Source organism: Pinus tabuliformis, chromosome 2_2 (genome assembly GCF_031772625.1).
Source record: "Pinus tabuliformis cultivar Carrire ecotype Pingquan chromosome 2_2, CPIR1, whole genome shotgun sequence".
Classification (NCBI taxonomy): domain Eukaryota; kingdom Viridiplantae; phylum Streptophyta; class Pinopsida; order Pinales; family Pinaceae; genus Pinus; species Pinus tabuliformis.
In genome coordinates, this window is record NC_142300.1 from 795285338 (window position 1) to 795301967 (window position 16630).

Genomic DNA, 16630 nt, shown 5'->3' on the forward strand with positions numbered 1-16630 from the left:
CCCACTTAACCATTGTTTTCCTCAAAGCAGGAATGTATATGCAATAAGCCTTTGAAGTCTCGCTATACCCAACAAGAATTCCCTTTTCTATTGTGGGCTCTAACTTTGTCCTCTTCTTTGAAGGGACATGTGAGTAAGTCAAGCACCCAAAAATCTTCAAGTGCCCAACTTCAAGCTTCTTCCCTATCAAAGCCTCCTTAAGATTTTTACTCCCCAACACCTTATGAGGACTCTTGTTTTGGATATAAACAACTATGTTGCATGCCTTAAACCAAAGAAAAAATTATTGATGTTGATCATGTAACATGGTTCTTGTTGCCCCAACAATGGCTCTATTCTTCCTTTCAACAACCCCATTCAGCTACGGGTTGTACGAAACTGTCAACTCTCTTTTAATGCCCTCCTGTGCATAGGAATTCTTGAAGTCATTGGAGTTATACTCACCCCCATTTTCTAACCTCAACACCTGAATTTTCCTCTCTATCTGGTTTTCCACGAGAGCTTTGAACTCTTGGAACCAGCTGAAGACCTGATTCTTGGTCTTCATGAAGTAAATACAGGTCTTCCGGGAGAAGTCATCAATAAAGGTAACATAATACTCATACCCACTCAAAGAGATTGATCACATCAGACCATAAACATTAGAGTGTACCAAGTCAAGAATCCCTACTGCTTTGTTGTCACTGCTTGGACAATCAATATTAGTGTATTTTCCAAGTGCACGCCCTTTGCAGACATCTTGATACTAAACTTTGGCACTCCTATAACAATCTCTCTTAGTATTCCCAGAGCTCCATGCTGCAAATGAGCCATCCTCAGATGCCATAACTCACAAAAATCTTTGCTACTACTATTATATATCAAGGCATGAGTTGGTTTAAACATGAGCTTGTATAGTTTCCCTTGTTTGATCTAAATCACTTTTGTTGTTGTGACACTAGATCCCCTAGGATGGACGAGTACCTATCCATCTTGCAATACCACTTCATACCCCCTGTCCTCTATGGTAGAAATTGATATAAAGTTCTTCATCAACCCAGGAACATACAATACATCCCTCGCTACCATAGGCACCGGGAACTTCCTCTAAAAGGATATTGTCCCATGCACTGCCTTGACCTTGGTGTCGTCTCCAAGCACTACCTTGAGATCCACACCACCCTTTGCAAGATCTGTAAACTGTTCATGCAAACCTATCATATTGTTGGAGGCCCCACTATCTAAATACCAAACACTAGTGGATGTTGCACTCATGGAAGTCAGTAAAGAAAATTCTCTCTCAAACTCAGTCGAAAACTCATCCACTTTAACTGAAGCTGCAACCTGTTTCTTCTTCTTCTTCTTAGGACACTGACATGCATAGTGCCCAAATTATGACATGCAAAGCACTTGACTTTGCTCATTTCCTTTTTTTTTACCCTTTGACTTGGCCCCAACTTTAGGACCTTTTCTTGTCCTTTGTTGAAAGAGAAATATTTTCCTCATCATCCCCTCACTACTGACATGTATGGCCTAAACCAAGTCTAAGCTCCTCTTGCATGAAATCGTCCCAAAGTCTCTCCCAATTGGGCATGTTCTCCTTGGCAACAATCCCACACACAAAGCTATCCCATGGTTTAGAAAAACCATTTAAGGCTATCATAACCAACTCTGATTTCCTCCACCTTCTCACCAACAACACCCAACTCATCACGCACCTGTGACACTCTGGTAAGGTATGATGTAACTGTATCAGATTTAGTCATCTTGGTGTTCCTTTACTTCTCTTTTAACACCATCTTTCTATTTTGGTTTGAGCTCTACGATAACTTGCATAAAGAATCCCACATCTCAAATGCATTCTTCTAATCTATAACATGAGGAATCACATGGTCTTTAATGGCATTGAGGAAAATCCTTTTGGATTTAACATTATTTTTATTCTATTCAGCCAAAAATGTTGCATCCATAGGAATTGTGACAGACTTCTCAACTATGTCCCACAATTCATATTCCTCCATAATCAATACTAACCAAGGTTTCCATGGGCTGAAATTTCTTACCCCCTCCAATCTATCCTCAAACCTCAAACTTGTAGCCATATGACCTACTCAAGTGATAATAAGGTCCAACCCTTTTCTTGGTGAACAATCTGCAACTCTCTTGCAAACCCTGGTGTCTTTCTTATTTGGTTTCCCCTTCTAGTATCATAAGCTTTGATACCATGTAAATTTTAATTTGACCTAATCATGGTTTTCAATTTCAATAAGTGTCTCTGTTTCTTGTTGCTAGGATTTATTGTCCATACACAAATGCATTCAAAAACTGAACTTATTAAAAAATACGCATTGAATCATTTACTGCAAATGTTGAGTGGAAACTAGGGAAAACAAACACATTAAATGACACAAATTTTCAGGCAATGCCCCTGGAAAAACCCGGAAGGGAAAACTAGTAGAGAGAAATTTTTATTATAAGCCCACAGAAAAATAAAATGAGTTTACAGCGAATTTCCTTTTCAGAAGCAACTGGTTGTACTAATCTCAAATTCTGAACCACTTCACCGCCTCGAAAACTATGCCAAGACTCAATATCTGTGTACAAGAGACTGCCTTGAAATGCGTTAAAACCCTTGATTTCTGTGCAGAAAATACTTCCTAGAAGTTTGTGCCAAAACCCTTGATTTCTATGCAGAAATATTTCCTCAAAATCTGTGCCAAAAATCATCTTTTTCTATGCAGAAATACTACCTCGAAATATGTGCCAAACTTCCTCAATTTCTGTGCAAAAATATTGCCTCAAAATATGTGCCATACTTCCTTGATTTCTGTGCAACAATACTACCTCGAAATCTGTGCCAAACTTCTTTGATTTCTCTGCCTCAAAATATGCGCAATGACTGCAATAAATATTCTGTGTTCTCCTTGGTTTGTGTGCTCCTTGCTGCTCCTCTCCTCTTTCACCAGCACTTATTCTCTCTCTCTCTCTCGTTCAAAAAACGAATTCAAATAATTTGGTGTCTTTCCCTAAGAACTCCTTTTATGTCTCATCATAACAAAGTTTACCTAGCCCTGAGATAAAATGGCTTACATTAAATACTTGGCCAACGAGAGCCATGGTTGTGACATAATCTCTCATTATCACAACTTACATCATTTAAAAAAAGAAATCATTAATAATGCACAAAAGTCAATTCAACTTTATAAAATAAAGGTAATGTCCTAGGAACCACTTTTGGACATTCTCCCACATGCTAGACACCAAGCCAATGTGGAAGACACTTGTCCGAGCTAAAAACTTCAACAAAATTATATGTTGGAGAATGATAGATTGGACTGTCCACAAATGCCCAATCGACTAAAATCAAACTAGGACCCCAAACTTCAGCTGGATTATGGTGTCAACAAGATGCATCTTAGTTGAATGTATTGAAATTGCAGATGGAACCACATGCATTCAAGCATGCAAAGAGACACATATTCCTTGCTTTTTCAAGGTTGGGAAGCAAGTCTCATGCTGAATCTGAGGCCCGTGAATTGGACACAAAAGTAGGTGTATGATCTAGTGATCTTTCCCTTGTCTCCATTAAAACAAGAAATGGAAATCCGATCGTGTTCTTAGAGGTATTGAAAAGCAAACCTCGCATCACAATAACCTAAGGTAGCCACTATAACCCGTAACATGTATCCTTTAAAACCATTGATATAACCATATGATCATTTTTTCTCCACCATGCAGTTGTCAATAAACAAAGGGGAAGCATACTTACACAAAGTGCAAAACCAAAAGTGCATTGTAAAATGAGTCCATGAAGTTCAACAATAGTGCAAAGTATGAAGTTTTGTAAAGTCCTCAATGGTTCAACTTTATAGGCCAAAAAGAGGTAGCAGCTTCTTTCATAAAAAATCTACAATGTGAGCTTTTCTTGCATAGTGAAGGAAGAGAGTGTTATGTTTGGAGTGCTGAAACCCTAAAAAAAAGACATTGACATTGAATAAAGGTTTAAACCCAAGAAAACCCTAGACAAAGAGATGATCCAAAAATCCTAGTTATGTAGTCACAAAGAAGCCTTTGGTAATGCCACTAGCCCAAAAAATTTATATCAACAATTGAATCAAGTGACATACAGAGACGTTCTAGTACCATGTGGAGATCATTATAAAGAGCATGAGAATCAAACAAAACTAACACAAATCCATATTCTACAATAAAGGAAAAAACAACTCAGCACTAGGCTTTTCCACACATACCAGATCCGAAAATCACTTTATTACAATAGATTTTATGGCAGAAAATATACTCTCTTATCTTCAAGTTGTATGTTCAATCTGTTCAATAATTTCAACCTTATGTTATGACAAGTCCTCATGGACAAGTGCTGAAAATTACCAAATCAAGAAGACAAATGTTAGACATCACCATGGCAAAGACCAAATATGAAGGATAAGCATTGAATGCATATATTATTCACATGATATACATTTTATAATACAATGGAGTGACCGTTGGATTCCATATTCCAAGGTCTCTTGGACTCCCTTTGACTGTTCAACTTCCACACCAACCCTTAGAGGATTAGGTGTCCAACATTCCCCCCCTTAATCCGAAGGGGTATGTATGAGTCCAAGAAGAGAGTTGTAATACAAAATGTGCAAAAATGCATGGCAGCACTAGGCTGAATGTGCTCTCTGAAATGTTGGCATAAGGGGGTGGTTTAAGGATGACCACCAACACTGGAACGCTTAGTGCAGTTCCCAGAACTCTTCCAAATCTGGCAAGAAGCTGAAATCTTCTGCTAGAGGAAGTGTCCCTAATGATTTGGAGAGGGAGACCTTCAACCTGGAAAAGGGAGGTCTACAACCTGCGGTGGTTTAAGGATGACCACCAACTCTGGAATGCTTAATGCAATTCCTGGAACTCTTCCAAAACTGGCAAGAAGCTGAAGTCTTATGCTAGAGGAAGTGTCCCCAATTCTTTGAAGAGGGAGAAGCTCAACCTAAAAAGGGAGGTCTCAACCCCGCATAGATGGTTTAAGGCTGACCACCAACCAAAGGCATGCTCAGGCTACAACTTTGAATCTGGTATGGCAGGTTGTGGCTCAGGCTCGCTTGAACTTCTGTGTCTCTAGCTACAACTCTGAATTGGGCGGCAGGTTCAGGTTGTGGCTCAAGCTCGCTTGATGTGGCTTTGAAGCTTGTAGATGACCATCCCTTCCCCCCCGTCAGATACAAGGTGAGAAGATGGAGAAAACTCAACTACAAGACCGTTCAATATTTTAGAACAAGCTCTGACATATGACTGAAATATCTTCTTGGTTGTTGAAGTCCATTGCCAAGAAGCGATCCATCCAAGATGAATCTTTGTTCTTGTAGGAAGCTTGTTTCTGAAGCATCTGTGTGAAGAATGAGTGGTTCTATGACAATGCTCACATGGATGAAGATCAAAACAGTGATCTTTCATACGGCCAACTCTGTCACAATGTTGCCATTTAACATTTTGTTGTGGCTGCTATGGAAGAGGAGCAGGATCTAAAACAGCTGAAGATGAATTGTCATTAAGAAACCCAGCACTATGAAACTGGATGGGCTTTAAATATTCTGAAATATGAAAGGACAATTCCTTGTCATATCCAAGACCTGTTCTATGCTTGTTGTTGACAAGCTCTTCCCAAGGTATGATGACTGGCTTGGGAAGTGCAGGCTGAATTTCTGCTTCTGCATACAAATCTGCTCTTGCACTAGGCACTGAATGTGAATCAACCTCAACTTTATATTCTTTGTGTTGATGGCAGTCTGTCTCAATGTTCTAAACAGAAACAGGTTCAAAATGATGACTCCATTGTTGTAATTCTTCTCGCAAAAAGTCAATCTTTTCCTGTGCATTTTGCAAACATATTTGAATGTCAACAAGAGTGGTTTTGCTGATTTGATAGTGTCACCAGTAGTATATTGTATCAAAGTTTCCACGGACCCTAATACGTCATAAACTTTGGCCATTTTCCAAACAACTCAAGCTAAAGAAATGAAGGGTGTCGGCTTCAACCGATAATCCACCCATTTACAATGTAAACAAATTGCGAACATTCTTCAATTTGGATTGATCTTCAAAATCAATGTGCCATTGATTTAGTCAAAAACATCAAACTAAAATGTTGAATATAGCAACTCCAAACCAAGAAAAATGTCAACTATACCTCTTACTAGAAAATATAACACATCCATGGTGAGGGGTTAAGAATTCTTTGAAGCTTCCTGAAAGTGATACAAACACACTCTTCCTAACTTAATTTAATAGCTTTTCCATCACTTTTGACTATAAAAAGAATGATCAAATATCATTTCCTTCATCTATTTAGTAGAGCTAGTTTACCAAACAAACGCAACACAGAGGCAATTGATCTCGTTGGTGCTATCGAAATCGATGTTCATGTCTGTTGTAGAATATTCTTCATTGGAGTTCATCTGCCATTGTTACCTTTACTGTTTTTTTTTACCAGCCTTTACTTGCGCCTGCCAAAGTATTGTTTGGGGAATGCAACCAAAGGAGTAATAACTGTGCGCAACTGTATAATATACAGTGGTATGACCGGTGGGCCAGCAGTGGTATGGAGGATCAATGTGAGCATTTTATTACCATAAAGGTATAAACCAATGGTATATATTATAGCATATGGAGTGGTTTGGTGGTTGTTAGGAGTATTAACTGTGCGTATGGGTATGATGTCGCAACGGGCGTAATCCTGTGTATACACAGTCACGATGCCGCAATAGTCATGATGGGAGGAATGGGCACCAAGGGACCGGAGTGTGAACTGGGAGTCGAGGGTGTTGGAGTTGGAGGAGGTAATACCACGAAGGAGCGAGCAGTGGTATATTGTAACGCGAGCGAGCAGTGGTATATTGTAACGAAACTGAGCCGTTGTATATTGTAACGGAACTTAGCAATGGTATCTGGAACCGAGCACAGCAAGGAGCCACGAACAGTTGCACTGGAGCCACGGTTTGGAAGCCCATCATATAATTGGAGACATGATATAGTCAAGCCCGACACACAATGCCAAACCACAATTTGGACAGGCGATTTGGAGAGCCACGAATGGAGGTTCCACACCGCCACACTTCTGCTTCAACGAAGCTGACAATGTACAGGTCGAGGCTGACTGTGCCAATGGGAGTGGTATGTGTCTAGTGCACAGTGCCAATGGGAGCGGTATGACTGTCGATGGTTCGTTGGTTATGACACAAATGCCATTCTTGCACAACACCTCCAGGCAGCAACTTGATGTCCGAGTTGGAGCTATGGTTGATGTGTCAACACAAACACTCAATACAATGCGCAAAGAATAAAATTCTCAGTCAAATTTGAATGGACTGACCTTCAAACACACAACAACGATGTACTAGAGTCTCTACTTATAATCCATGGCTGGTGCAGACTGCTCCTTTAGCGCAAGCGTGAATTTAAATCTAGATTCGTCGATTCTGGTAATCGAAACAATGATTGGCCAATGACTACAGAAGGAAGGCATTCTGTAGTGAAGAACAGAGTAACAACTACAACGTTTTCTAGGAAATTAAATGCCTTATATTGATTAAACTCCTCACAAATAAGCCAAGAAATCAAGCTCCTACTAAAGCCACGCCATTGTGCTAAACACGGTTAAATGCGCACAACATTGAAGTCATTAATGGTGATAATAATACACAGAAGGAGGACCATGATCTAATGAGGAAAAGAAGGCGCAAGTGGTTGTGATTAAGAGAAATATTGGATTCGTTGTTTTGATTTCAGAGAGACACCAAACTAGTGGAGTGTTAGAGTAGTCACTCAGTGAGGAAACGTATTTTTGACAAACAGACTGGCATAAAAAGGATGGCATATTTGGCCAATTCTAATAAATGTTCCAACACTGGACGTTATAGTGAGGAATGAAAGGAATGGCAGGGAACGAGAGTTGCGATAGTGGCACAGGCAAAGAAAAAATTCACGGGCATAGTGAAAAATTTAGGTCCTACGCTCTGAACAATGCAGATTTGGAAGAGTCTGGACAATGCCCAGGTCTAGCGATAGACACACAGAGAAAGGCCAAAAGAAAACAGAGGTCATATTGGAGCAAGGCAGGAATACACTTGTACCTCTGATACCATGAATATGAAGGATAAGCATTGAATGCATATATTATTCACATGATATACATTTTATAATACATTGGAGTGATCGTTGGATTCCATATTCCAAGGTCTCTTGGACTCCCTTTGACTATTCAACTTCCACACCAACCCTTACAGGATTAGGTGTCCAACAACAAAGAAAGTTGAAAATCAAATTTGCTTTACACAATTTTGGACAGCTAGAAATAATTTCATATACATGTATATATATATAAGAAATAAAGTACATGTACATACCACAACTTCATCACAAAGTTGGTATAATCTCTAGCTCTCCAAATCCTAGTTAGGGAAAACCAGAAAGCCCTAGACATCACCAAAGATCTACAACAAGATAGCATCAACACCGACAAGTCTTCCTTGGTTTCAACATTTGTCCCCTGCAAATATCCAAGACTTTTCCTTCTCTTCTCCTCCTTAATCAATTATAACAAATGGTAATAGGATTTCCAAATCCCTAGTCTTCCTCTTTCACAAGAGCTACAAGAATAATGATTTATTACCTTCTAGGGTTTATCATAGCACCAACTTCTTTGCCTCATTCACGATGAAACCTTAACCCTAGAAACCCTTGAACTTCTCCAAGAACCCTAGTGCTCCAAGACAAAGAATGATAATAAAAGAGTGCAAAGAGAGAGATGGGGCGATGCTAGTGTGCTACACCTCATATTTCTCACAAATGTCTCCAACTTAAGAAATGAAATAGGACATTTCACAAACCAATAACAAAGGAGACCTCAACATTATGATATGATGAATGAATAAATAAACAGAATCACTCCTTTCTCATGAGAGGTAAGGGAGGCCAACAATATAAAGTGGGCCTAAACCTCTACAAGCAACCTCACTCTACACATGTAGGCTCACAAGTGGAGCGCTCCCTCTCCAACTGACACATGTCAAGCTCCCAAGGTGAAGAAGTCCAAAAGCAAGGCTGCAAGGCATGAGCACTCCACGAGACAAGTCCAACACTCCTACTCGACAAGCATCCAACATTCCAACACTCCTACTAAGCCATTTGCTCCTCCAAGACCACCTCACCTACATGGGCTCAATGCAAGCAACCAAGTGTGCCCATGCCATCTAGGACTCAATGCCATCCTCCAAAATTACCAAGGCTCCTCCTCCAAAGCAAGGCGCCTTCCAAGCAAGCAACCATCACTCCATGTGGCCATCATGAAGAAACTCACTAAGCTCCATAAGTCTCCAATGTTCCAAGGAAAAATGTCATACAAACTTTCATACAAGATCTAGCAATCAAAAAGAAAGTCAACTGCATTGTGCTTATCCATCATGGAAAAAACAAGGGTTATACATACAACATGCACCCCACATCACATGAAGCACCCACAAGCATGACATAAACACGTTCGAAATAACCCCAAAAGCTAACATACAAGCTTGGTATTAACCAAACCTGGAAATATAATAATGATCACAGTAAGATTGGTTGTGGCTGAAAGTGAAGCTTATACCATTTTCAACATCTAGTGCCTCCACATGTGCAGTATTATTATGTACTTTCACAGTTACATTAGCCACCTCTGGTTATTAGTGAGCATTAGTGTAATCTTCCCTTCTTTCTTTGGATTTATTTTGAATTGGAGTTTGGGATCACCCCCTCAGCTTTTCCAACTTTGCAAAAATGCATCTTACATCAGAATATATTTAATGAATGATGCATAAAATAATGTATTTTAAAGGTGTGATACTCTCTCAAGGTTAAATAGAACATTATAAAAAGCAACAAATTAGGTTCTATTTAATTTGCAAATCATCGGTTCTGAATATATCTGTTTTTCCTACCCAAAAACATATGAAATGTAGAAAGGGATACTCAAAGCTAACATTGGACTGGCAAAGTTCATGATTGGCTGCATAACTGCACAGGCTAGAAGCTCTCGAGCAAGACATCGAACAAGAGGGCATTCAGCATCCTGCTGCCTTAAGACAATTGCCACTACTCCTCCCATTAATCGTTGGAGAACCTGGAAAAGTTCCAATGGTAGAAACATAATATCAATGAAATTGCAATCTAAACTTTATATAGACGTTAAACACCTTTAAAGCATGAAGTCTAAATCATCAAGTCCTTGTGTCTTTACCTTGCACTCAACCTCTGAAGATATAAGGGCAGGGTGCAGTTCCTTAGAAGCAGCCAAGTAGTGCTTCAGCCTTTCATCCCTTTCTTCAGAAGAGAGGGTCGCCATAACATCAACCCCTATACAATCTTGGTTTCTTCTATAAAGTTCTATGTGACTCCCTATCAGATCCACCATATCCCTAGATATAAAAGGTCATATAAATCAAAGGAAATCTACTGATGAAGTACAAAAAGGTTACACTGAGCTTTAACTATTAAAGAAGAATAGGCATGCAGAATGCTCCAAGCATATTATCAGTTCACCTGGTGAGTAAGTCAATGAGATTAATATGTTTCAGCCGCTGAGACACTTCCCCAAGTACATCATTGATTAATAAACAAATCTGATCAGGAAATTCTTGATCTGGAGTAATTGACGAATACCACAAATCGGTAATAAACTCTTGTACAATATTCCTCGTAAACTCCTCCACTGCTGTTGCAATGACTGGAGAATCAATCTTCCTCTTCCATTTCTTTGAGATCGGTGGAGGCAAAAGAAGCCGATCAATATGAGATTCCTGTCTATGGTGAAAATGCAAAAGATGAGACTCCTGACGAACAGGAACCCTCCTCCGAATCTCTACTTCCAAGGAAAAATATCTGAGCACTGAAATTATAAGAATCGATAGCGGAATGTTGAACAAAACTGAATTGCTTGTCACTGCCACCAACAGATTAGTAATCAGTTCATGAAACCATCCTTGAAAAATTTAAATGTATTGTGAATAATTTACTATCAACAAATGTACATCACAAGAAGCCTTAATTACAGTGGAAATAATAAGTCAACGACATTCATCCTTAGTAAAAATGTTCTCAGCCTTTCTGTTTCTAATCCCATAAACTTACTCAAATCCAACAGATATTAGTAATTAGTTCATGAAGCCATCCTTGAAAAATTTAAATGTATTGTGAATAATTTACTATCAACAAATGTACATCACAAGAAGCCTTAATTACAGCAGAAATAATAAGTCAACGACATTCATCCTTAGTAAAAATGTTCTCAGCTTGTCTGTTTCTAATCCCATAAATTTTCTCCAATCCACAAGCCAATTGTCACCTGTATTCAATATGATTTTAGCTGTTGCTGCAAACAAAATTAGACTTTCTAATGGACCGTTAAGGCTAGTATGATGACAAATAGCTACCAATCACAAACATTTAGTAGAGTGTATAATCTCTTCTTACCTTTTTCTTTTTCCTTTTTTTAGCTTCCTACTATTGAATATTTCTCCACCCTCAATTAGGCCCACTATAAAACTTAAATATGCCCAGCGAAAAATGCTCTAGAACTCAACGATAACATAGGAAACATGATATAATAACATGGAAACTCTGTGGTAAAGGCTCTCTTCCCTGGTCAACATGGTGAAAGAAAATGTGAACATCACAGTACAATTCATATTAAGATCCCGAAGACCAACAAAATAGACGGTGCAGCATACTAACAAAAGACAGTCAGCCATTACCAGGAATAAAGTCTTTGTATGCCACAGTTATGACTGAGGCATGTAATAGCCTAACAAAATGAAGGAAAGAAACTCTTACTAGGATTACAAGTCTTTTTATGCCACAGTTATGAGTAAGGCATGTAGTAGCTTAACAAAATGAAGGAAAGAAGCTCTAATACTGAGGTATTACTTTCTTGGCTGGCATGTTGCCCTTGATCTAGGGTACTTAGTGAGGCTTTGCACTAAGGTGCTAGAATTTTTGGTAATTGGGATCATCTCCTATTTTTAACATATTCTATTTTTAGTAAGTCTACTTTTAGCAGAGATGACACCTACGATGACATGTGGCAGTGACTAAGCACTGATTGGGTGGTGACATGGCTGATTGCACTCCATTAATTTGTACTAATACATACGCTGTCCTAGAGTGAGTATGCCCTTCCTCATAAATTTAGCAGCTGCCACCTTATCTACTCACCTACTAACTTTTCTATTGACTTTTAGTTCCATTTTGTTAAATTATCCTAAAACCAACTATCTAAGCAAACAGATCAGATCTAGTTACTTGCTAGAACTATTAACTCTTACACACAGTGGAAACGAGAAAAGCAATCAAACACATTGTACAATTATTTATGCTCTTCTAGATTAGTTCATTCAAAATATCTTCAGAACTTACAAGAACTCCCTTACAGGGAAAATGGCTCTAAGAAATTAACAAACGAACAACAAACCTAGAAAATTCTAGTTTGCACAGAAATCAAGGTAAATCTACACCGCACATGCAGCCTGCTCTGTAATCCATATGGCTTGCTCTGCTGCATTGTACAGTTGCTCCTCCTCGATGCTGATTGGTTGCCTTCTCCTTGCTGACCTACTGCTGAAACTCCTCACCAGTGGCTGAAAATCAGATCTCTGATTTTCTCCTTCACTCACATGACTTATGAAATGAATGTTCTTTGTGCGTCTCCATCCTTTGCCCTCTCTGCCTTTTATAACTTTGACATGAGCCAAAAAAACCTAATCTTCAATAGGTAAGATCTAATCATGAGATCAATGGCTCTCTTTTAATTATGTTGATTTGTGTAGCTTGGAAGGTACTCCAACACCCTAGGTGCTGGATTTGTGAGAAGTTGTCCCACAAAAGGGCTTTGTGGGCAGTGTACCCAAGTTGTGGGTTTTGCACCCAAAGTTGTGGACACGAAACCAAGTGAAGCAATATTCTTTTAATCATTGTTGCATGTGGAGCACCCTTAAAGGATCAAGGGGGACCTAAGGCAACCATGACATGCCTTGATTAAGCGAAATAAATTAATTTCCTAACTTAGTTGGGGTTTCATGATGAAAAGTCAAGTAGTGTTAATTTTAGGTATGTTCTATGCTTAAAGCAATTTATTTCAATTTTCACAGTTTGCTCAATATCTTTTCCAAATTAGCAATCACATCAGCATTAAAGTAAACTGCGGATAGAACATAAACATAAATCGCAAAAGACAAGCCAAGACAAGAGGACACAAGATGTGGCACTAGCCAGCGACAAACCCCAATGTGGGGAAACCCTTGATCAATTCTTCTTATATGTTCTTCAATAGTTCGGAAGAGAGAGAGAGAGAGAGAGAGATAGTACGTTTACAACAAAAGTCAACACTTTGACTTATCTAGATAAGAGCATAGATCATCTCTAAGAAGATGATACATGAGATCAATTGAACACATGTTGCGTCAACTGATTCTCCAAGGTGACTCCTTCACCTATCGTTGTGCTGCATTTCGTCATCATGTTGCACCTCACCGCGATGCACTATGCTGCACCCATGATCACTATGTTGCATCTCATCAGGCTTCATTAACCATGATTGTACCCATCACTATATTGCATTATGTGCCATTGTTGCACCATGTTGCCATACTGACCTATGTGTTGGCTGCATCTTGCTTGCTTGTTGTCCCTTGCTTGCTTGTTGTCCCTAGCATGCTTGTTGTTGCATGCTAGCTGTAACATTCCATGCTTGGTGTATTTGCTGCTAAGTACCATACAATTGTCCCAATGTTAGTTAGTTGTCCCTTGCATGCTGCTCTCCTTCGGAGACAGATGCTCTGGCTGCTCCAGCAGTTCCCGACAGTTCCAGCTGTTCCCGGCAGTTCCAGCGGTTCCCGGCAGTTCCGATAGTTCTCGACAGTTTTGACAGTTCCGATAGTTCCGACAATTCCAACTATACTCGACAGTTCTGGCAGTTCTCGCAATTCTGGTTGTTCCCTGCAGTTTCGGCTTTTGCCCTCTGCGTCAGCTTTCCCACCTGTTCCGCAGTTCCCAGCAGTTCCGACAATTCCCGACAGTTCCAGCTGTTCTGGCAATTCCAACTTTTCCCGGCAGTTCCGGCTTCTGCCCTCTGCGTCAGCTTTCCCAGATATTCCGGTAGTTCCCAACAGTTCCAACAGTTCCGATAGTGCCAGCTTTTCCCGGCAGTTCCGGCAATTCCCGCCAATTCCGACAGTTCCGACTATTCCCACCAGTTCAAGCAGTTTCGGCTATTCTTGGCAGTTCCGGCAATTCCAACTATTCTCGGCAGTTCCGGCTATTCCTAACAATTCCGGCAGTTCCGGCTATTCCCAACAATTCCGGCAGTTTTAACAATTCCCGACAATTCCGGCTATTCCCTGCAGTTCCAGCAGTTCCGGCTATTCCCGACAATTCCAACTATTCCCGACAATTCAGACAGCTATCAATCCTCTCATACTATGCCTAGGGTGTTAAGCCATAGAGGGCTTTCTTCCACCTGTATACATGAGATTCCCGATCATGAATCTCAAACTCCTTGAGTTGTTCCAAACCTGTGGACCTGCTGCACGAGGAGAATGGTCCCCTTATAATATTTTCCTTCAGTACATCTCAGACATGTACCTTCATGCTCTTCTTGAATTCAAGCATCCCTATCACCATCTGACTCACATCGGGTAAGGCCCCATATGTAGACCTCCGGTGTTATAGATGTGATATGTCAATTGACATTATCCCCAATGGACCATCCTGCAACTTGATACAAATTATCAACCCTAAACCCACGAGAAAAAGCATCTTTGAAAATTCTATTTTTTAATATGTACCTTTCCATCGATGAATGCCACCCTGAAACCTTTGACTTCCATTTCCGAGATGGACACCAAGTTCTTCTTGCAATTAGGTACATAAAAGAGATTCTTGTAAATGAATAGAGTTACCCTCATTAAATTGAGGGGTAGCATTCCCTACACCCTTTCCGGAATAGGTGGCATCAATTCCAAGTATAATCCCACAGTTTTTTCCGTCTCTACCAAATTTGAGAGAGCACCCTTCTATCCGATGAGGTGCCTTGAAGCACTACGATCAACAAGCCAAATTCCAAAAGAATCTGAAAGAGAGGGCCAATACAAGATAATGCTTCTTTATCTTATCAAAAACAACATTTGATTCTTCATACCTGGGGTTCCTTGCTTTCTTTGAAGAATCGGCCATTTCCTTGATGACCTGCATTACCTGTCATTCCTTTGATCATTGAAGATGTCCCTGGAATGATTGTTATCTTCATCAAGAGATGTGTCTCTGCCATTCGGACACTCCTTCGCATAATGGCCGAACTTATTGCAACCAAGGCATTCGCCTTTCCTTCCACCCTTAGATCCGGACTTTCCAATGAAGTGATCTTTAGGTAGGCCATCAGAAACTTCCGTTGCGCCATTCTGATAATATTCTCTGCTTCGACTTCACCCTCGGTGAATTTGAAGAGGGATGAGGAATCCACTAATCCTTTTGTCCTTTCCCAACTGTCTTCGGTGATTGCTCTTTCACTCTTGCTTGGGCATTGTCTTCACCTCAGCTCTGATACCATGTTAATTTTAGGTATGTTCTATGCTTAGAGCAATTTATTTCAATTTTCACAGTTAGCTCAATATCTTTTCCAGATTAGCAATCACATCAACATTAAAGTAAACTGCAGATAGAACATAAACATAAATCGCAGAAGACAAGCCAAGACAAGAGGACACAAGATGTGGCGCTAGCCAGGGACAAACCCCAATGTGGGGAACCCTTGATCAATTCTTTTTGTATGTTCTTCAATAGTTCAGCAAAGAGAGAGAGAGAGATAGTACGTTTACAACAATAGTCAACAATTTGACTTATCTAGATAAGAGCATAGATCATCTCTAAGAAGATGATATATGAGATCAGTTGAAGACATGTTGCTTCAACTAATTCTCCAAGGTGACTCCTTCACCTATCGTTGTGCTTTCGTCATCATGCTGCACCTCACCGCGTTGCACCATGCTACACCCATCATCACTACATTGCATCTCATCACGCTTCATTAATCATGACAGTACCCATCATTGTATTGCATTATGTGCCATTGCTGCACCATGTTGCCATACTGACCTATGCGTTGGTTGCATCTTGCTTGCTTTTGTCCCTTGCTTGCTTGTTGTCCCTAGCACGCTTGTTGTTGCATGCTAGCTGTCCCTTGCATGCTAGCTGTAACATTCCATGCTTGGTGTATTTGCTGCTAAGTACCATACAACTGTCCCAATGTTAGTTAGTTGTCCCTTGCATGCTGCTCTCCGGCAGTTCCAGCAATTCTGGCTGCTCCGGCAGTTCCAACAATTCTGGCTATTCCCGACAGTTCTCGGGAGTTCCGACAGTTCCAGCGGTTCCGACAATTCCAACTGTACCCGACAATTCCAGCAGTTCCAGTTGTTCCCTACAGTTCCAGCTTTTGCCCTCTGCATCAGCTTTCCCGCCTGTTCCGACAATTCCTGGCAATTCCGGCAATTCCAGCTGTTCCCGGCAGTTCTGGCTATTCTGGCAATTCTGGCAGTTCCAACAATTCCCAGCAGTTCTCGACAGT

The 16630-nt window shown here is 40.2% G+C and overlaps 1 protein-coding gene across 1 annotated transcript in view; it reads right to left on the reverse strand.

Moving 5' to 3' along the window:
* LOC149195094 (uncharacterized) overlaps window positions 1-16630 on the reverse strand; it is a 460489-nt gene that overhangs the window by 357851 nt on the left and 86008 nt on the right. The window contains 3 exon segments of the mRNA XM_089405246.1: window positions 9957-10138; window positions 10256-10433; window positions 10558-10957. Of these exon segments, the coding sequence (XP_089261372.1) occupies window positions 9957-10138; window positions 10256-10433; window positions 10558-10957 (760 nt within the window).